A 21,792-nucleotide genomic window follows, 5' to 3' on the forward strand; every position below is an offset into this window, starting at 1 on the left:
TTCCCTCTTCACTGCAATGGGGATTCAGCTCTCTCCAACCCAGTGAAACTTTCACATGAAGACTTTTTGGTCCTTAACCAGCATCTCTGCATGCTGTCCTCCTTTTAACCGGTTAAAAGCTGGCAGCCAAGGTTTTGACTTGATTTTGCCTGGTTGTACTATTTTCGAAGGGAACAGACCTAGGATAGGAATGTAACAAGCAACTTAGCATCCCTTCCATCAGGCCTCCCAGCATTTACCTGCCTGGCTGCTAAAGGCATTTGAGTTTGCTGCAGTATAGATCCCTCCCATAGCTTCACAGACCATTTTATGCCCCTAGGTAGCATGGTATAGTAAACACAACTTGGGCTTTGGAGTCAAGACAGATATAGGTTTGAATCTTAGGCCTGTCTCTAACCAAATGTATGAATTCAGACAAGTTACCTAGCCACTGAGCCTCCAATTCTTCCATGGTAAAATAATTATGTCAATCTGTGTGTGTGTGTGTGTGTGTGTAAAGGTCGCTTTGATGGTTAGATTATATGCCTAAGGTGGCACCTGATGTACCTTCCTGCAGAGCCTCTCCACTAACATGTTCCTTTTCTTTTTCTCCATGAACCCCTTACATGTTGTCACTTGACCTTCCAGCATATTATCTTAGGAGCTGTGTCCATTCAGTCATGCCCCATGAAAGGTCTCCCTTGCTGTTCCTGGAGGTGACAGCTGAATAGTTCATCTTCATTTCTAACTTCTCTCACTTCTGAGTCTTCAGGTGCTGATCTGTCCTCTCCTCACCTTGCCCTCAGTCTTAGCCACTCCTCCTCAGGGCTCAGGTGATACCATCAGAAACATCTTTCCCTTCCAGATGGTGGTGCATTTCTCTTCTTTTACACTCCTTCCCTAGGTAATTTTACTCAGAACCATGGCTTCCATCACCATCTTAACAGAATCCCCTAAGCTGTCTCTAGCTCAAGCCTCTTTACACTGTTTCAAATCTAAGTTTTCACCTCCTCTTTGGACATCAGTTTGATCCATCTTTCTTCCTCTTGGCTTGCCTCAAAGGCTCTCCTTGCTCAGGATGAAGCCAGGTCTTTTCTCTGTTGTCACGGACTGAATGTTTTCCCACAAATTCTTATGTTGAAGCCCAAACCCCCAATGTGGTGGCATTTGGAGTCTGGATCTTTGGGAGGTGATGAGAACCTGACTAGGGCATGAGGGGAGGCCCTCAGGATAGGTTCAGTGCCCTTGTGATATAACCCCCTTTCAATGTGATGAGTCAGAAAGTGATGCTGCAAGCCAGGAAGAAATAAAACTGACCAGCACCTTGATCTTGGATTTCTGTCCTCTAGAACTGTGAGAAAGTAAGTATCTGCTACTTAAGCCACCCAGTCCTTTAATTTTTTAGTGGCAGCCTGAACAGACAAACACACCCAGAAAGCGCTCTATCACCTTGCGTCTGCTTACCTCTCTGACCTCATCCCTTCTTGCTCTCCAGTTTTAGACAGTCTTCCTTGGGCTCTTCAGACATGCCAAGCATGTTTAGGCTTAAAGGTTTTGGCACTTAATTTGGGTAGCTTTTTGGGGATAGGGGTGTCTATCACCTCCCAGAATTTATATGCAATGTTTTGTGTATGTGCAATAACTGGGGAACCTGTAGCTTTGATCAGATTCTGAAGCTGAACACCAGTGCTCTGAAGCTGAACACCAGTACGCAACAATATGTTGATCTGAACTCTCTCCATCCCATCACCCCTCCATGCTGCTGCTGCTTAACCATCTAGAACACAGATGTCTTGCTTTCCTTACTCCTCTGGTTTTAAACCTTAACTGTCCCCCACCACTCCTCAGGGGGCAATGCACGGTCTCCCCGGTTAGCATATCAACTCTGTCACAGCCCTGCTTCAGTTCATCTGCCAGGTTTATTTTTGATACTCACTGTTCTCTGAATACAGCCCACACCTATGGGCCTCTTTGCCTCTGTACTTGCAGTCCCTTCTGCTGGGAACGCCTCCCCTCCTCACCTCTGCCCAGTGAACTTCCACTCATGCTTTAGGGCCCAGTCTAGAAGGCAGCTCCTGTAGCTGGCCTCACCCAGCAGCCAGCCAGCCACACTGGGTGCTGTGCGCTCGGTCTCACCTCCACTGAAATACCACCTGGATGACAGGGAGCTGTTGATGCGAGATGTGGGAATTGTGTTATGAGTGTGCCTTCTGATATGAGGGAGGGACTGGCTCAGACAACCTGGTGTCCCAGAGCTGAATGAAAGAACGAAAGAATTCCTCCTCCTCAGGCCACAAAGGCCCAACTTCTATGATTCTTCAGGGCAGAAAAAACATTAACAGAATTTATTGGCTCTTATTGGTTGTCTCTGGCTCAGCTTCGGAAGGGCTGCTGGGGTTCCTCTGTTCTCGCTTCTGTGCTGCTGCTGCAGCTTTCAAGGCCCTTCTTTGCTTCTTCAGTTTTTGAGTCTCCTGGAAAACCTGGGGATGAAAGGAAACAGGAAAGGACTTTGTCATCTTATGTAAAATCTCAGATTTGGAGCTGGTGGGGTGGAAACTGCCTCCCTGATGATGACCCTAGCCTGTCTTCAAGGGTCGGTGGACCTGGGGCCATTCAAGACCCTGAGGCCAGATCCATGCCTCTATCAGAAAAGATGACCTTTTCCTGCTGCTCGCTCTGCCACAGTCCCAGGGTGGCACCGACCAAAGCAGCAATTCAGACTCATACCTGAAGGCACAGAGCCTTCTTGGCCGCCGAGCGGCGGTGGGCCTTTCGGTTGTACAGAGGGGGAAAGGTGTACTCGATCCCTAGTTCCTTGCACGTCTTCTCAAAGACAGCATAGTTGGTGTTGCGGAGGTTTTTGAGCATCTTTTGCCTCTGGTCAAGGCTCATGAGTAGGTAGCGCTTGTGGGCTTTGTCCTGTAAGAGAATGGGTATACTGTTAGCACTAGAGAGTAAGTGGCGTGCCATTTCCTAATGACAAAGGATGGTCATTTCATCCTGTCACTAAAACTTTCCAAGAATTATTAGTGCAGCTCTGAGGTAGGTATTACTACTGCTATTCCCATTTACAGATGGGAAAATAAAGATGCAAAGATGTATCTGATACATCAAAGGTCCTAGGAGGGTGCTGGGTGGGGAATTTGTGTGTGGTCTGGTCTGGAATGTGGGTCTACTGATCTGACCTAAAACTAATGCTATTTCTCTCACACCACTTGTTCAGTCTCTCCTCAGCTTAGCAAACTGTCAGCTGGGGTGGAGAGGAAGGCCTTGTATTCTTCCTGGAGACCCTCATCTGTGGCCAGCTGCGGCTTCGTGAAGGACCTCTGCAGTGGGGCTGGCAGGCCACTCCAAATGAACGAGTTAGATCTCCAGGTAGGTGCCACCAGCCCAAGGGAACACTGAGGTGCCAGCTATGGAGCTGCCCAGTCTATATTCACAATCTTGTATTTATTAAAAATCATCAACTGCCTAATAATTACAGCTGCTCTGTGCCCAACACTGTGCTGAGATAAGGCCTGATGGTCAGGAACATGAGTCCTGGAGCAAGATCACCTAATTCAAGTCCTAGCATTCACGCCCTCATGGTATGCCTGAATGGTGGCTGAATAACTTAGTTACTCCACGCCTAGCTTATCATGCTGTGAAATGGCATAGAAAAATGGTGGAAGGGTTAGATGACCTGCTGCATGTCAAGTATTTAGCAAGTATTATGTGCATGATAATGATAATTTAGCAAGTATTATGTGCATGATATTGTTATGTCATATGGCCCGTACAACCCTGTCAGCAGATACTATTATGACGCCCATTTTATAGAAAGGAAAACTGAAGCTTGTATATGTGAAAGAATTCCCTGACCTCACACAGCTAGTTAAATGGAAATGGCAGAGCTGGGATTTGAATTCAGGGAAATTTGAGCCCCTTCATACATTCACAGCCAGACACTATGGGTACCCTTGTGTTGTCTCCACTGGTGACACTTGACACAGCCCTGTGAGACCCCCATTTCTTCACTGGACACAAGAGGGAAATGTTTTCCCCACTGCAGCTGAGGAGCAGGCTGGCCGGGGTGTGGCCACCTGGCTTCCCACTGGACCCCCTCTCCTGGACTCAGAGTCCTTCACCTCCAGGCCCTCTCCCCTGGCGGCTGGTGTTCAACTGTGAGTGATGCCTAAGGTTTACCTTTCGATGTTTCTGCATATGTTCTTCATAACTGTGGATCTTGACAGTCAAGGCAATAACTGAAACCACAAACCACAGAGGATGAGAACTGGGCACAGAGGAAGGAAGGGCCTAGGCCTGAGTTATGGTTCAAGAACTCAAGGAATAATAATAGACAATGCTCTTTACAGCAGGTCACAACTTCCAAAGCACTCTTTGAGTTTTGAGAGCTCAAATGACCGGGTTATGTTTCCTTCACAAGGCAAAGTCCAAGGAAGGGAAGTTCCTTAATCTTATAAAGGTTTCATTCCCAAACATAGTAAAACTACTGAATTCAGCAATTAGTCTAGGATGTATGCTCTAACAGTTAAAGGTTCTAGCCAATGCTGTGAGAGGTCCTAGCCAATGCTGTGAGATTCCACAGCAGTCAAGATGGATCTGTGCCACTCTCCTTCCAGCTGCCACCCATAGCTCAAATAAGTTTATCACTTATCTCCTAGAGTCCCAGAATACCCTTCCTTCAGGTGTCTTCTTGTTTGATTCCTGCCTGTGTGCAAAAATGGCAGCAAAGGCAAAAAGCAGGTGGCCCCAAGGAGAGGCTGGCGCTACAGCAGACCCTCCTCAAAAACACACTGAGTTCTGGGAGTGCTGTAGAGTGAGCCTTGGGAATCTGGGCCCTGACCACATGGTCCCTTCACACTACCTCAGCTGCAGAGTGGAGAAAGACAGACACGAGCTTTGGTTTCTGAGGAAGCCTGCCTGAACTCACACAGGAGGTGCGTGGTAGGACCTCCGGCATCACAGAGCTCAGGACACAGAGTGTGGTTCTTACTGCCCTTGGGCCTATCTGTCTCACCCTTTAAATGAGCGACATTTAATTCCTAGTGCACCTGAAGACAAGGGGCCTGGATCAAGTACCAGTTATCAACTCCCCTGTACCCCCACTCCCCAAGGGCTCCTTGACCAACTTCGAGCCTCCAGAGATCTGTTGTCCTCAGGGTTTGCCGTGATCTTGTTCATCAACTGCTCCTGCTTGATTTTTAGCTTCTCCTTCTGTTGAAAGTAGACAGAGAATTTGTGAGGTTTGCCACCCTTGAAGAACTAGCCCTCTTACCTCCGAGGTCATGGCTATAGTCACAGCAACTAGGCCATGAAGCTCAGGGACTGACTTCATTCGCTCACCAGGCATGGCCTTGAGCCAACCACAGAGCTATTCATATCTAGTGAGTCCAAGGCAGCTGCTGCTGACAGGAGAAATGGCTTGTGGGACGAATGTCCCCAAAGCCTTCTCATTCATTTAGGCTTCAATCTTTATTGAGCCTACTGTTTGTCAGGTGCTAGGGAGGTAATTGGGGGATAAGACTGTCCCTGCCCTTGAGATGCTCAATCTGGGGGTACTGGCAAATGGACATAGAATAACAGTGGGCAAGTGATGTGACTCTGGAAGCATGGGATGGGCGATGTCACCAGGGTAGGAGGGAGTCCCCAGAGGAAAGGGCTGAGGTAATCAGGTTTGGCACAGGCCACTCACCTTGTTGGCCATTTCCAAAGACAAGAGTCTTTTCACAACATCATCAACTCTGTGGAAAAACCATAGTAATGAGAGAAAAGAAGAATAGGAGAAGGAAAAGGGCAAGAATTCTGTTTTCATTTTAGTTTGAAAAATAACAATGAAGATTTCTTTTACAATTAATGAGATGGGGAGCCATTTCCCAGGGACCAGGAATCAATGTGTATCTGATTTTCTGGGCTGCGAACAGGGAAAAAGGTGATAACCCTAGAAAATTGGGGCTGTCAGCTCAAGTGTTCCAGACTCATCACAGGGAGGACAAAGGGAGACTTTCCATTTTCACTAGAATATGGGTTAACCTGTCTTGAGACACATCAATTCTATAATCACTGTTTCTTTTTCAAGTCACATTGCACAGTGGGAGGGATTACCCAGCTCCTGTGCAGGATGGGAGCTAAGTAGAGGAGCTTGACTTTTGTGCTGTTCATCCTGGATTCAAATCCCAGCTCTGCCTCCTTGGAAATGTCTGACATTGGCTAGCTTGTCAGTCTATACAACGTGACCACTATTTCTTCCCTCACAGATCTTTTGTGAGGATCAAGAGATGAGAGATTTTTACAAAGACCCATGATGCATGCATGTTCCCTCCTTGCTATCTAGTGGTCTAGGGTCTTTACCCAGAGTACAAAAAGAGCCTCATCTGTTTTGTGCCCAGTCACCCTGCCCATGTCTGGGCTTCTGTGGTTCTCTGCCCCATTCTATAATCAAGCTTCATTCTAGAATCACAGCCAGTCTTTCCCTTCTCCTTGCCAGTCCTCCCAGGGCCCTCTGCCTCCTCAAAGAGATTTCTTCCTGCTTACTTCTCAATTCCAGGGATGTTCTGGTAGTCTTTGAGCAGTGTGGAAGGGGGTGGATCATCATTTCGGCTGGGTTGAACTGTTAAATATAAGGATGGAAAACACCCAGAGTCAGCTTTCACTGCCCATCCTCCCAAACTTAGCTCTTTGGGCCTACCTGTCCCACCTGCTCTACTTTTTTTTTAAAAAAGTTTTATTTTTATTAATTTATGCATACAAGAACTGGGGTGTAGGCTGGAAGTGTGTGTGGGGTGAGAGGATTCACCAGAGACAGAGTGGGGAGCAGAATAGGTGGCTCTACTGAAATACACTGCTGAGGGTAGCAGCGGGTAAGACAGGAGAGGTCTGGTGCACCGTGTGGCTTAGCTCCTTGGCTGGGGATCGAACTCAGGTAGCAGTGACTGGCGATAGCTTTGATAGCACTGAGACTTTCACCCCTGTGCCTCCAGTGCTCCCTACCTTTGTCAGAGAGTGAATATCATTGGGTTCACTTTCTTCTCTGCCAACCTGCTTAGACACCTGCCTGCCTTGATAATTCATTCTGGGAGTATGGCCTTTCCCAAGACCCCATACTGTGCCTTGTCTCAAAACAGTAACTTAACAGCACCATTTGTCACAAAGAGTTCATCCTAAATTTACCAGGTAAATAGGGTAGATGGTTATTTTTCCTTTGGAAAAATATAGTATGTATCTATTGATATTGGTATTATTTCTATAATATCAGAGCAGCATCTGACTGAGTTACTGTTTTGAGACAAGGCACAGTATGAGGTCTTGGGAAAGACCATCTACTTCCAGTAGTCACACACTTGTCTGACTTTGTAGTTATCAGATTCCTCACTAGGATGGATCCCTCTGGTGGATGGACTAAGTTTGACTACCTTTGGATCCCCCAGTCTGGTCCATGTTCCAGCATAGACTAGACACTCAATAAACACTTGCCAGCTGGCTGCATGAGTGAAATAAAGGCACTGAGAAGCCTGTTTGGTAAGCACGAGAGATGACAGGATATCCTTAGCCTTGATGTGTACATCCCTATGTTCTCTTGAAGGTGAGGGAGAGACATGAGGGAGATCAACTTGTCTTCAGTCAGATGCTACTCAGATATTATATAATATCAATATCAATAGATACAAATACATGCTATAGTTTATGGTACACAGTTCTGAGGACACTTTTCATGTATAATCATTAAGTCAAATACTTATCCTCCCAAATATTTTCACACTCATTTCTGAGACTCAAATAAGTAACTTGCCCAGTATCATTTACCCAGCAAGAGGGATCTTAACTAATGTATGGAATGCCTTGAAATGGGAAACCATGCCCTCCACCTGAGAAGGGCAGACACAGAGTGCTTTTATTATCTTTAGGTTTGGGGAGTGCCAGCAACCTGCTCTCTCTGGCGTGCTCATCTTCACTTCCAGACAGTGCAGAAGCTCCCACACCTACACTCCACCTCCCCATTCGCCGCCTATGCAGGTTTCAGGCCTCCAGCTTTGTGATTAGGTGGATGTGGGGGTCTTCTGCTCAGAACTCTGGACCACCCCTTTGCTCATCTAGTGGCACTAATCAGCAACCTCTGTCCCCGTGGCCCCAAGATTTTCAAGCAGATTCTCCCCAAGTCCTAGCCCAAGAGCTCCTACCTTGTTTCTGGATGGCATATGCACGGGTGGCGTGGAACATAAGACCTACAAGGAAGAGAGAGGGCTGAGGCCAGCGGCTTCTTAAATAGTCCAGTCTCCATTCCTTCCTATAGTCCTTGCAATACATTTCTTCCATGATCTTTGCCCCTCTGTGCCTAACCGCCTCACCATAGTTTCCGAACCGCCTTCCACTTCGCTTTAGTTCTCCACCTAACACCTTTTCTCTCTCACCCCGCTGCACTTCTCCCCCATTCTCGTCCCCCGGAATCCTCTCCCCGCTGAATCCCATTCCGTGCTCATAATGTTGGGTTTCTCAGCTCACCTCGAGGAGTTGAGGGTAGGCCCAGTCGGTCAGAGGGACGCCTAGCGCACCCTCCAGCCGGCATCCCTAGGACTGGGGCGTGGGCCCGTGCAGGGGTCCGAATAGAACTCAGTGCCCTCCAGGCGGCTCTCAGCATGGTTACTTCTAACACCCGCAGGGCCCGCGCCCTCGGCGCCGTCGCCTTGGCGGTACGGACTGGGTTACACGGGCGCCGCCATGTTGGCTCAGGCTCGACCAATCGAGTATCGTTGCGAGGCCGGAGCAGATGAGGCCCGAGAGAATGGATTAGAAGGCTGGCCTCGGTGATGACGCTTAGATCGAGTGGAGAGGTCTAATTAGCGGTTGAGGCAGATTGAGGAGCTCGGAGGTTGCCGCACCTTGTCATTGCTGTGTGGTGCTGTATTCATTCTAAGGTGCGGCTTTTTCTTAGGCATGTATCTTGCCCTTAATTCCACTCTACTTCTTAGTCTCTGGCTCTGGTTATTTGGGGGGCTTCTGGATGTTCCATAGCCTTCTACCCCTGATCCAGTATTTCCACCCCACTCCTCCCACAAAGTCCAAGACAAGGGCCCTGTGAGAACTACTGGATCTCAGCCACCTCTCTGGCAGCCGTGTGGCCTGGTGATTAATGTCCTTGATTCTGGAATGAATCAGCCGTGGGCTGGTACCATAGCTCACCCATTAATTTACTCATTGTGTAATTCTGTGGACCAGTCACAACCTTTCTGGGTCACAGTGCCTTCATCCCTCAAATGGGGATGGTAATAGCAGCATCTATCTTTATCTTTTAGCGTGTTAGAGGATTATCTGAGGCAGTTATGTGCAGTACAACTGCTGAATAGTGAACATTGGTTCAACAAATATTAGCTGTGATATTATTTGTGAAACGAGTTTAAGGACAAGTACAAATTAAACGTAGGAAAAATCAATTTTAATTCTCCCTTCCCTACAAAATGGAAAAGTCTCCTCCCCCTCATTTTTTAAAAAAGATTTATTTATTTTTATGCATACAAGAGCTGGGGTACTGGCCAGAGATGTGAGGGGTGACAGGATCCACCAGAGACAGAGTGGGGAACAGAACAGGAGGAATGACTGAAATACACTGCTGAGGGGAGCAACGGGTGAGTCAGGAGAGGTCTGCTTTGCCATGTGGGTTTCTCCCTGGCCCACTGGGGATCGAACTTGTGCTGCAGGGGATGCGGATTGCTTCATAGTTAAGGACTTACTCCCCTGCACCACCAGGAAGGTCCACCCCCTCATATTTTTCAGAGCATTTACTTCAGGGTACTTGAACTGTCCTTTGGAGATAAATGTAAATCTTTTAAAAAGCTAAATGCCCTTCTGGCTGGTTTTATGAGAAGGAATGTTTTTTCCTAGGACCTGAAAATCATGTCTTTGCGATGTCATCATTTAGGACTGCCGTACCCTGATCTCTCAGTTTCTGTGGGAGAGTAGTAGCTTAACTTGAACTCTAAGTTGCAACCTACCTCCTCATAAAGATAGGAGAAATTTATTTTTCCTTTAGATAAATGCAACTCACAAACAGAGGTGTCTACCCTATTTACCAAGTAAATTTAGGATGAACTCTGTGACAAATGGTGCTATCAGGTTACTGTTTTGAGAAAATGTATGCAAAAGTTGTAGCCACATGGTTATATGAAAGGATAACATTTCTTTCTGTCTTTGTAAGCTCTTTAGCAGATTGTCTGTGATTTATATCACATCTGGCTTGACACTCACTCAATAATAATACTTCTTCCTCTTCTCACCTTGTGGGGAGGTTTTCTAGGTTGGCAGATTTTTAAAATATTGTATCATTTTTTAAATTGGGGTAACATTCACTTACAACACTGAAAATGATTTAGGAGTATATATTCACATCTCTTCAGATATATGTTACAATGCCACCTTCACCACCCAAAGATCCATAGTACTCCACTCTAGTCCACTGGGCTCCCTCTCCACTGTTACTCTTTATCCCTTCCCTCCCTCTCTGGTAGCTTCAGTTCTATCGGCAGATTTCTAGGGCTTGTTGTTGTCTTTTCTTTTGTTTTTTTTATATTCCACATATGAGCGAAGCCATCTGGTATTTGTCTTTTTCCTGACTTATGTCACTTAGCACAATCCCCTTTGGTTCTATCGATATTGTCACAAATGGCAGTATTTCATCCTTTTTTACAGCTGAGCGGTATTCCATTGTCTATATATACCACAGGGCTCAGTCTTTTCTGAGGTCTATCCCCATGGCCCACATGTCCCGTGGCACTCTGTGACTCGCTCCAGGTAATCTTGGCCATTATGTCCTAGTAACCAGTTTTCAAATTTCCACAGATTGGGAGTTTTTTGAGGGTGGACTGAGCTGAGTCATTTTTGAATCCCAGCTGCCAGTGAAGGGCCTCGATGCTAGGTGAGTGAATGAATGGATCGAGGAAAAACTAAGCAACCTGACAATTCTGAAATGTATCCCCTGAGTGCTAGGGCCCTAACATAAAAGAACAGAGACTCAGGCACATTCCAGTTTTTCAAAACAAAACAAATACATAAATCAGATTAAGAGACTGAAATTTCAAGAAATAATCATAAAAGACCAGTGCATAGGACTGGACGAAATGTTCTCTGACCTTTTTTTAAAGATTTATTTATTTATGCATACAAGAGCTGGGGTACAGGTCAGAGATGCAGGGGGTGAGAGGATTCACTAGAGACAGAGTGGGGAACAGAACAGGCAGACTGAGTGAAATACACTGCTGAGGGGAGCAGTGGGCGAGTTAGGAGAGGTCTACTTTGCCATGTGGGTTTCTCCCTGACCCACTGGGGATTGAACTTGTGCTGCAGAGGCTGTGGATTTCTTCATAGTGCGGTGTTTCACCCATTATACCACCAGGGAGGCCCCTGTTCTCTGACCTTTAAAGTGGGATGCCCAGCTCATGGAGATTGGGGTGATAGGGTAGGGATACTGGGACCAGGGATTGAGGAGACTGAGAGTCTTTATGCCTATTCTGGGGCTGGGTGGTTTTTATAGTGGTGGGCATGCCTACTCTTTCCTTTCAAGAGGTAGGCCTAGGTGGAAGGGAAGCTCTAAAAGCCCTCCAGCCCCTCCACTCCATGTACCTGGAGCCCCTGCAAGAGGGGGAAGTCCAGCAGTGGTCCAAAGACACAGTCGTCTTCCTGGTTTGGGACTAGGGGCTCTGGGGTGCCTAAGGGACTGGTGTGGAACCAGAGGTTCTCGTAAGACTTGGGGCTGGGGGTGAGGCCCCCTAAGAGAGGCTGAGTGGAGTCGCAGCGGAGGTAATGCCCTGGCCCTGGGCCAGTGGGACTGCCTAGCACCTGCCCATATAGGACATGGTCACTGGTACCAGATTCAGGCTGAGGCTGGGTACAAGGTGCTCTTGGGTCCCCTTGGAGCACATAGGCTTGGGCCAGGGTGGGGAGGCCACAGGTCTCTGAGCTGTCATTGGATTCCCAGAGCCCTGGCTTCTTCTCTTCCTCTTTCAGCACTGTGATTTTGGTGATGGGTTGCATGCCAGGGTCCTGAAGGCTGGGCAGCTGGAAAATCTCCTATACATAAGGATGTTGGGGTAAGGGCATGATTCATTTCAGATGTCTACCCCAACCTCTGGCCCTTCCTGAGCTTTGGCAATTGTGGGGACATTCTGACTGCTCTCTGTTGGAACTCAGAGGGTTGCACTTACAAAGCACCTAGTGTGTTCCTGATGCATTCTATGTGCTGTTCACTTGGCTCGGTGATTCTCCTTAATGATTATGTGTGGGATTAGTTTGGTTTCATAGTAAGATGACTGTGGCTCTGAAATGGATAGAACTCAGGTCTGCTGTGCTCCAAGGAGGGGATCTTGCTAGGAAGTGCTGGGAAGGCCTGCATCCTCGCCCTCAGAAGTGTACCCTCCACTTGGAGCCTGGGCCAACACCCCTAGCTCCACACCCCCCCCCTTCCTGCAGGGTTCTTACCTCTGACGTGATGGTGGGCACCCAGGACCCCAGGCTGCTGTGGGCTGGGTCAGGGACAGTTGGCCAGAGGGGATTCTTCCTGCTAAAGAAGGAGGCAGGTAAAGACTGGGTCAGGTGTGCCCTGACATCTTTCCATCCTTTCCCCCACTCACTCTGGTAGCTGAAGGGATAACTCTTTCGTGCAGAGAGGAGAAAGTGGGAGCCCTGACTCCCAGACATGGACCCTGAAGCCTGGGAAGGCTGGGGGAGATTTAGACTGACCCACGTAGCCCTGCAGTTCCTGGTGGGCAGGGTAGCTGGGTGTCATTTTGAAATGACTCACCTGGGTCTGCAGTAGAGCCAGGCTGCCACGCAAAGGCAGAAGAACAAGAGCAGGAGGCTGGAGAGGCCCAGGAAGATGTGCAGTTCAGACTCATCTGGGGTGAGGGAAAGGCCACAAGAGGTTAGAGTGCATGCGAGGAAGCCCGGTCTCCTCCCTCAGATGGGGACCCCAGGACAGGACTGGGTCTTCTCCCTCAGACTAGGGGACGGAGTCAAGGCCTGTCTACTCTCAAAACAGAGCTCCTTTGGGTGAAGCACCCTCCCAACAGCCTTGTCCTAACAGCTCCCTTCCCCCTTTACCAAAGGTGGAGGTCATCAGCGTGAGGCTTGTACTGTTGATGGCCCAAGCCTGGCTGGTGGCCATGAGGTGGACGTGGTACAAGCTTCTCGGCTCCAGGCCACAGAGGACATAGTTATGGGAGGAGGCGTTCAGGACAGTGGCTGGAGTAGAGAGAATGATCAGCCTGGGCCCTGATGCTGAGGTTTCTTCTGAGGCTGCTGAGCAACCCATCCTGGGCCCTCTGGGCCGTGGGGTGCTGAGGATAGACTCACAGAAGGACTGGTTCTGAGCGTTGGTCCAGAAGATGGTGTAGTGGGTAAGGGGCCTCCTCCCCAGCTCAGCAGCCTGGGGCACCCACTCCAGCCAAGCGCAGGTCTTACCAATGTGCTTCAGATGCAGCTCCGGGGTGTGGGAGGGGGCTGTCGGAAGAGAGACAGGGCTGGCCCAGAGCAGGGCCAGATGGAGGGCCCAGATGGACTTCTTGTGAGCCCCAGACTCAAGAACCCAAACATGCTGCAGGGCAAATGGGAAAAGAGAGCCCAAGGGGACACCTTTCCAAGCCTAGCTTTCCCTTGATTCCATCTGCTAATATGTGGCTGAGTCAGGATTCAAACCTGGTTCTCTGTGAAACCTCAGCTCCACTACCTGACTTCTGCCTGGCCTGATTTTGTCTCACTCCCGATTTCATTGCTGCCATTCTCTTTCTAAATTATGCCAGGCCCTCTGCCTAATTTCTATCACCGGGACAGGGCAGTTGCTCCATTTTTACTGGACTCACCCCCTGAATACTGCCAAACTCAATGTCCATTTTCTGTCTTCCCACCACCTGACTTCTGTCCAACTGCAGGGTTCAGTGTAAGCCAGGGGTAGCTTAGGATTGGGAGAGACCCCCATCTGGGCCAGGGGGTGGGGAGGCAGGAAATGCTCCCTCATATTCCTGATTTTAGGGCCTGGTCCGCGGCACTTGGTGGCCTTGAGAGAGAGAAGACTCTGGAAAAGAGCCTGGTGCAGACAAACCCATCTCCTGGGAGTAGGCGTAGGTGTGCTGGGAGGGTCCCCTGGAGTCCGGGTACAGGGGCGTCACAGTGATCTCGTAGAGCTGAAAGGGCCTGATGTTCTCTAGAGATAAAGGGGGCCAGGTGCTCTGGTTAGGGGCTGATCTCTGCTCACAAGCAGGAGCTCACCTTGGTCCCCTACTCAAGGATGGCCTGGTCCCCTGCTGTAGGGCTCGCCTCTGCCATCCCTTCTTCTGATCATTTGGGGAGGGTGGGGGGTGGGGGTAAAGGAGGAAAAGTAGAAGAGGGTGCTAGAGAGGTGGCAGGCTCCAGGCTGTAGAGAAGATCTGGCTGGACCATGGGAAGAACTTCTGATTCTGAGGATGAGGTGAGAACAGTGAAGGATCAAGAAGGATTGAGGAGTCTGCTTCTCTTGGGTGTTCAGGCTGCCCCTTGCCTACTGGCAGCCAAGCACTGCCTCCCCCTCTCCCCAGGCCTGCCCCTTTGCCCAGCTCCCAGGTCTGTCTCACCCTGCAGCAGGGTTCCTACGATGCTCCTGTTATGCTCCATCCTCCAGATCTTACTGCTGTCACTGGGGCTGGGGGGACCCGGTCCCCACTCGATCACATAGCTCTGAGGCTGAGGACTGGGGGGCTCCCAGCCCACCCAGAGGCTGTGAGCGTCTCGGGCCATGGTGTGGAGTTTGGCCACGGGTGGGCCTGCAGACAGAGTGGGAAATGATGGAATGAAGGTGAAAAGAAGGTGGGTCCTGGGTTCACATCCTGGCTTTGCGATTTAAGAGTGGGATGACCTTGGATAAGTTAACATCTGGACCTGGTAAAGTGGTAATGGGGATAAAATTTCCTGCCTCATAGGGCCTTGGTGCAGATTAAATGAACTGATGCACAGAGCAAGTCTAGCTTAATGCCTAAGACTGGGTCCAGCTGGGTCCCAAGAAGAGCTGACCCTGTAGCTCCTGGTATGTGCCAGGTCTAGTCCTTGGTATATGTTTACTCGCTGCTTCTACCAAGTCTCATGACAGAGGTACCACCATGCTCCGTTGTTTCAATCAGGACACCAAGACACAGAGAGGTTAAGTAACTTGTGGCTAGTAAGTGGAATATTGGCTATTGTTATAGCTGATAACCTCACCTGTGATGACCTGGGTGGGGTGGGGTTTGGGGGTTGATGGCTGCCCCCTGTGAATGAGCAGTTAACTCAGGGACCATGTTCTAGCTAGGAAAACTTAAGGCTTTCTCTCCCATCTTCCTCTGCAGGATGGAGAGAGAGAGAGAGAGAGAAGGTAGACACCACCACCAATTTAACCTGCTTGGGTCAATGATGATAATACTCCCATGTATTGAGCAGTTACTTTGTGCCAGTCACAGGCCTTAAGTCATGTTATCTTCACAGCGACCTTCTGAAGTAGGCTCTGTGGGTGCCCCACTTGCTAGATGAATAAAGAGGCCAGAGAAGTTAAGTTGCCCAGCTCACACTCTTATCAAGTGGTGGGTCTACATTTAAACCCAGGCAATCTGGCCTGTGAATTTACATGCTCAGCCTCCTGCCAGCCTGCTTTACCTCTGCTCTCCAAGAAGGCCACCAGGGTGGGCTGGGAGGTCCCGCCTGTGTTATAGGCCACAAGCACCACCTCCTGGACTTCCGAAGGCAAGTGGAAGGTGCAGTTTAGCTCCGTGGTGTTGCAGAGGGGTGGGGCTGCCCCAGCCTGGTCTTTGGCTCTCCAGGAGACCAGGTACCCTTGGATCTGCTTGCTGTCTTCCTCCAGGGGCACTGGCTGGGAAGGCATAGGAAGAAAATGGGGGATGGGAGGAGGCACAGCTTATCGTGAGTAGGGGGAGAACTTCTAGACGGGTGGTATGGATAGATCACAGGTATTGAGCCTCCCAGGCTGGGAGCCATACCCCCTCCCTCCCTCCTCTCGGAGGGAGCCCTACTGGTGTGCGCAGCAGGCACTTAGCTATTTCTGCCTCTGCTGAAGGTGAGCCCAGCTTTTTTTTTTAAAGATTTATTTATACAAGCACTGGGTACAGTCAGAAGCACAGGAGGGTGAGAGAATTCACCAGAGCCCGAGCGGGGAACAAAACAGGCAGCAGACTGATGAAGTACACTGCTGAGGGGAGCAGTGGGCGGCAGGAGAGGTCTGCGCACCATGTGGGACCCTCCTCCGGTGGCCAGGGAGCAGTGGGCAGTGGGCGGCAGGAGAGGTCTGCACACCATGTGGGACCCTCCTCCGGTGGCCAGGGAGCAGCCGGGGATCGACCCTCCTCCGGTGGCCAGGGAGCAGCCGGGGATCGAACCGGCGCTGCAGAGGCTGTGGGCAGCTTCGCAACCCAGCACTCAACCACTGCGCCACAGGGGAGCTCATGCAAAGTGCATGCAAATCCCATACTAATGCAGCCAAGCCTCCCAGACCTGCCAGGGTCCTGGGCCACAACATGCAGGGGCCTGTCTGGGTTGGAGAGGGTCTCAGGGGTTGGAGGATGGCCTTGGGGGAGTCACCTTCCAGAACAGCTGCACATCCACTGTCTTGGGGTCCAGCTGCCTCTGCCTCCACCAGGTGTCCAGTCTGACCATGGGGGCTACCGATGGAGCAAGAGGAGGGAGTGGCAGTCAGGGAGGGCCCTGGAGGCTGGGCTGGATCTTGGTGGCTGCTCCCAGCCCTTCACCCCCCACTTGCCCTGCTGTGCAGTTGTCAGCTCCAGGCTGGGGCTCCAGTCGCTCCAGTCGCCAGGCAGGGGCCAGCGGATGCAGCGCATCTGCAAGGTGTAGGCTGTGTATGGGAGGAGCCCGCAGAGCTCATGCTGGAAGGTCCTGGCGGGCAGGGGGCTCACCTGGTGGGGGAGGTGGGAAAGGTGTGGCTCTGAGCCTGGAACCCTGTGCCTTTCAGGGATACCTTGACTTACCCTCCCCTCAGCCATCCCTGCCCAAGGTTAGTGAGCTTAGCCTGTGCCTCACCAGGGCCCAGCTGGCTTCCCCAAGCTGGGGCTGGTGGCGCAGCTCACACTTCTGGTCAATGTACATGCTTGGTTTCCATGACTCCCAGCGCAGCTTCAGGCAACCTGGCTGGGGTGGGGTCACCTCAGGACTGGGGTCCAGGCCCCACAGTGTGGGGGGTTCCAGTTTCACTGCAAGAAGAGGCATTGTCAGACCCTTTCTCTGTCTCATTGATAGGGTTCTGTCTTAGCTCCCTTTTGTCCCCCTTTGTGGCTCCACTTCCTTCCTGGGTCTCCATCCGTGGGCTGTCTCTGTCTCTCTTCGCCTCTGTGTCATCATGTTTCTGCAGGTCTGTCTGTGTGATGTCTGTTTTCCCTAGGTCTCCAGTATACACTCTTGCCCCGGGGCCTCTGCACTGATCGTCCTTACTGCCTGGAAGACTTTTCCTCCAGAGATCTGGTGACTTCTTCTCTCATTTCCTCCAAGAATTTTTTCATGTCACCTTTTTGGGGGGGCCTTTATTGTGCCCTTTTCCCACTTTAATTACCCAATCACATGACATTCTATTGTCTTTTGCCCACCAGAATGCAACATGGCAGAGGCCAGGTTAATGGTATTTTGTTCACTGCTGTACTCCCAGCACCTGGAATAGTGCCTCGTCTACAATGGCTGCTTCAAATTTGCTGGAAGATGAAAGACTGTCTCCTTGGCTGTGTCTCTCCCCTGTCTCTGTGGGTCTCCAGCTGCATTCCAACTTGTCTCTGTCTCTAGTTCTGCCTAGGTCTCCGTGTGTTTCCCCCTCTGCACCCCTCTGGTCCTCCCCTACACCCAGGTCACCTACCGACATCACTGGGGATCAGGCACAACTGTGGGGACTCGCTGGTTCCCAGCGCGTTCTTTGCCTGCACCCAGATGACCATCTTCTGGTAGAGCTGCAGGTGTTTCCGTGGGATGGAGCAGTGGTCCTGCCCCTCCTCAGGCACGCAGTCCGGGATGGAGTCCTCCTGGGTCTGGCAGTTGCTCCGGCTCCTGCCAATAGGCCAGGCTGTCAGCTGAGGAAGGAAGTGAGGTTCCTTGTGCCCACCCATCTTTACCTCTAGGGCCCCTGAACCCACTGTCCTGCCCCTGCCTTGCCCCAGGACTCAAGGAAACAGGGCTGGTGGAGCGACCCCTACTCACCTGAAGCTCTTTAAGGTGAAGTTGGTGGACAGGTGGGTGTTGGGTCCTGGCTCCCACTGGCAGGTAAGGCTGTTAATTGTGAGGTTCATGAGGCAGGACAGGTTGTAGGGTGCGGCAGGGGGGTCTGCATACAGAAGGGGAGCATGAGGGCTTTGGGTAGGACCAGCCAGAATTCCCCTACTGGGGCCAGCTGGCTTTGCTTCCTCACTCTGGGTTGTTCCCTCTGGAGTCACCTTGTCTGTGCTCCGGGCTCTGTGCAGGGTGACCCTGGGTGGGGGGCAGCCTTGGGGAAACCAAGTTTCAGGCACGTACAGGACAAGCATCACAGAGCTTCCACCCCCTTGGCTGCGCCTCCTTCGACTGTGCTGTGTCAGGGTTGCTGATTCTGTCATTCATTATCTGTGTGGCCTTGAAGCCACCTAACTGCTTTGTGCCTCAGTCTCCTCACCCACAAAATGGGGTAGCGGTAATATTCTTGTCCCTCAGGTCCTTGTGAAAACTGAACGGCTTACTGTACCTGCACTGCTCACAGGTACATAGTACGTGCTACGTAAGTGTCAGTGCTGCTGCTGGTGATTCTTAAACCAGAGCCTTGGTGTGTCTTTGTTTTTTCTTATATATCGACTTGGCCCTTTTCAGTTTGAGCGGAAGTGGGGGACTGGGCTTGGGAGAAACCAAGGGGAGGAACAAGCTGCGCTGGTAGGGACTGCTCTCCCTGGAGAGGCCTCTGATGGCCAGGGAGCTGGGCTGACTTGGCAGCCTCGTGGAATCAGGCTTCTGAGCTACACTGCCTGGTGTCAGTCTTGCTCCAGCCTTGTTAGTTTGTGACCTTCAGCAAGTTGCCCTCTCTGAGCCTCAGTTTCCTCACCTGCAAAATGGGGCTTAGTAGCACCAACCACCGGTAGGGAAGGTTATCATGCCGGTGATGCGTTAATTGAGCAAAATAACAACTTCTGTTGGTTACTGGGGGACACAGTGAGCACAGAGACTTACAACCTGCCTGCAGCTCAGCCTGGTCCAAGATCTGTAGGCTGTTGTTGCCCCATCTCAGGTAGCAGGAGAGAAGGGCCCGGGAGTGGTTGAGGTGGGGCAAGGTGATGTTGGATTCTTTGGTCCCATCTGGCAGAGAGCGCTGGTGCCCACCGGGTTGAAGCTCTGTCCCCAATTTCCATACAATCTGTGGCTCTGGGCCCACTTCGATGCAGTTGTGGCTGATGATGCAGGAGGCTGTGATGGGGTCCCCCAGGCAGATGACGGGGGCTGATAGGGTGATGCGCCCACATTCCTCCAGGCCTGGGGTGGAAGAGAACATGCCCTGAGCGATCCCTCTGGCTGAGGGCCCTGAATGTGCCCAAAGCTCTCCTTACCCTTCATAATTCTAGAGCCATGTGGTTATTCGCTGGTCTGTCTCCCCAGCAAGGCCATAGGTTTTGTGAGGCTGGAGACATTGGCTCTTTTGCTCATTACTGTATTTCCAGTGCCTTGCGGCACAAAGCAGGCCCTGGGCGGGTAGCTACCCAATAACTAACTGAACAGGGGAGCCCTGCACCTCGGCCTTCTTCCTCCCGAGGTGTCCTTTGGCCCATTTTGCTGATGGGCATGCTGAGGCCCTAAGGGGGGAACACAGGTCACAGAACACATTCACGACTCAACATGGATGTGGAGACTCCGCGTTTCATACCGGAAGGGACCTGGCAAAACTCTTTACTTTCAAGCTTCACCTGGTGCTGCATCCTCTTCAGCAGGCCAGACTTGCTCTATACTGTGTGCGGTGTCTCTAGCTAAGTCTGGTTTCTACATTTTAAAAGGTTAAAGACTAACAAAGCAAAAACCAAATAAGAGCTTGCAACAGGGACTGCTTGTGGCCTGGAAAGCTGAAATATCACCATTAAAGTAAGCCAACAATCCTGGCTCCTGCTGGCATACCCCCAGAAATGGGAGGCTCTCCCCCTCTCAAGATAGAGTTTCCATAACCGGAGTGGATGAAACCTATCTTCTGCGGGTTCTGCCCCGATCCTTTCACTGCCCAAGAAGGCTGCATGGGCCCTGGGACTTCCTTCTGACAGGCTGGCAGAGATTTGCCTTAGCTCCTTCCCTGTCCTGGGCCTTTTCCATGTTGATCAACCTAGGTCTTCTTGTCATTCCTCATAGGTGGCACTTTGCCTGCAGAGGTCTGTGAGTGGGAGTCTGACCACCCACCTACTGTGGCCCGGACTTGATTCCCTTGGGATTCTTGGGAACCCCAGGGGCAGATTGCCAATGCAGGGAAATGATTTCCTCCTCCACCCCTGATCTCTCTCCCTGTACCTCCCCTTTCCCCACGGCACCCTGCCCCCCACTTACTTCTGGGGAGCAGTAGGATGATGAGGGCAGCTCTCGTCAGGCTCCAGGTCCCCAGCCCTGCCATAGTGCCAAGTTGGTGCTCACCTGGAGGCAGTGGCGGGTGGTTAAGGTCATGGGATTTGGCATCAGAGATGAGCTAAATCCGCACTCTGACCCAGTATGGCTTTGGTCAGGTTATTTAACCTTTCTGAGCCTCAGTTTCTTTGCAAAATGGAGGTAACAACAGTCTTCGCAGCTGCTGCTTTGGGAAGAAGACTTGAGATGATGCAAGTCAAGAACTTCACACAGTGCCTGGCACGAAGGAAGTGCCTCCGAGGGGGCATCTACTGTTACCATTAGACCCACCTTCCAGGGGAGAGAACAGGGGAAGGAGCAGCGCAGAGCAGCATTCGCCCCCCTCCCCTCTGTCCTCCTCCCAGAAAGCAGAGCCAGAAATTAGGGCTTGCTTGCAGGTAGCTTATCTTGGGAAGATCCCAAGAACAGAGTGAGGGCGTGGGGAGGATGAAACAGGCCTGGAGGGAGGACCAAGGCAAGCGTGCATCATTGACGATCACCTCTGTGGACACCTGGGACTCGATCCTGATAGAACCTTCCAAGGAACCGTGTAGACCAAGCCTCACAATTGCCCACCCAAGGGATAATTTATCCCCTGACTGGAAGTGAGGACACGAGCATTTGTCCTCTGACTCCTCTCCCTTATGGGTCAAGGGTTGTCCTGTAGGGCATTAGCTCCCTGGATGTCCAGGTCACACATGCACGAGGACGAGCAGATTCTCCAGTGAGCCCTGCTGGATGGGGCAGAAATGCTCCCTGGTAGAAAGAGTCAGCTCCACAGAACGGCTGAGGCGAGGGGTGTCAGCTGCACCTGAGGAAACTGGCTGCCATGGCGATGGTGCAGGGAAAGGGGGGGCTGAGAAGATGCCAGATGGGGCACACAGAGGGTCTAATACCACTCTGCTCCCCATGAGTCTTGGGGCCAGATACCTGATCCTCCAGCAGTAATTGCAGGAGAGTGGAAATCACTGAGCCTGCACGTATGTGCATGGACACTGCGTGTAGGTGGTGTCCAGCTGACCCCCTGCACTCAGAGGGAGAAAGCCACTCTCTCCCTGCCTGGAGGTTGAACAAGAACTTCCCAGATACCTAAGGCTGTTCCTGCTTACATGAGCCTTCCCCAAAGCCCCAGTATCCATATTTATGGCTATATCAGGGTACCAGGTGACAGCCAATCTAAAGTCACCTTTTTTTTTTTTTTTTTTTTTTTGGTGAATCAGA

The 21,792-nt window shown here is 50.9% G+C and overlaps 2 protein-coding genes across 2 annotated transcripts; both read right to left on the reverse strand.

Moving 5' to 3' along the window:
- Positions 1-2,318: 2,318 nt before the first annotated feature.
- On the reverse strand, positions 2,319-8,614 carry MRPS15 (mitochondrial ribosomal protein S15; the record flags this gene model as incomplete). The annotated part of the gene is made up of 8 exons (XM_084241688.1): positions 2,319-2,459; positions 2,707-2,898; positions 4,165-4,223; positions 5,112-5,196; positions 5,675-5,723; positions 6,514-6,589; positions 8,157-8,201; positions 8,479-8,614. The coding sequence occupies 8 exons, from the start codon at positions 8,612-8,614 to the stop codon at positions 2,325-2,327; spliced, it is 777 nt and encodes a 258-aa protein (XP_084097814.1). The 3' UTR covers positions 2,319-2,324.
- A 2,942-nt stretch (positions 8,615-11,556) lies between these two features.
- On the reverse strand, positions 11,557-20,596 carry CSF3R (colony stimulating factor 3 receptor; the record flags this gene model as incomplete). Its single annotated transcript, XM_084244256.1, has 15 exons — positions 20,518-20,596; positions 19,168-19,467; positions 18,175-18,298; positions 17,837-18,024; positions 17,017-17,186; positions 16,739-16,892; positions 16,561-16,640; positions 15,622-15,835; positions 14,571-14,759; positions 14,063-14,164; positions 13,318-13,464; positions 13,066-13,206; positions 12,767-12,860; positions 12,445-12,526; positions 11,557-12,036 (listed from the first exon to the last, which is right to left on the reverse strand). The coding sequence occupies exons 1-15, from the start codon at positions 20,579-20,581 to the stop codon at positions 11,557-11,559; spliced, it is 2,529 nt and encodes an 842-aa protein (XP_084100382.1). The 5' UTR covers positions 20,582-20,596.
- Between the last annotated feature and the right edge of the window lie 1,196 nt (positions 20,597-21,792).

Source organism: Talpa europaea (assembly GCF_964194135.1).
Source record: "Talpa europaea genome assembly, chromosome: 9".
NCBI lineage: Eukaryota > Metazoa > Chordata > Mammalia > Eulipotyphla > Talpidae > Talpa > Talpa europaea.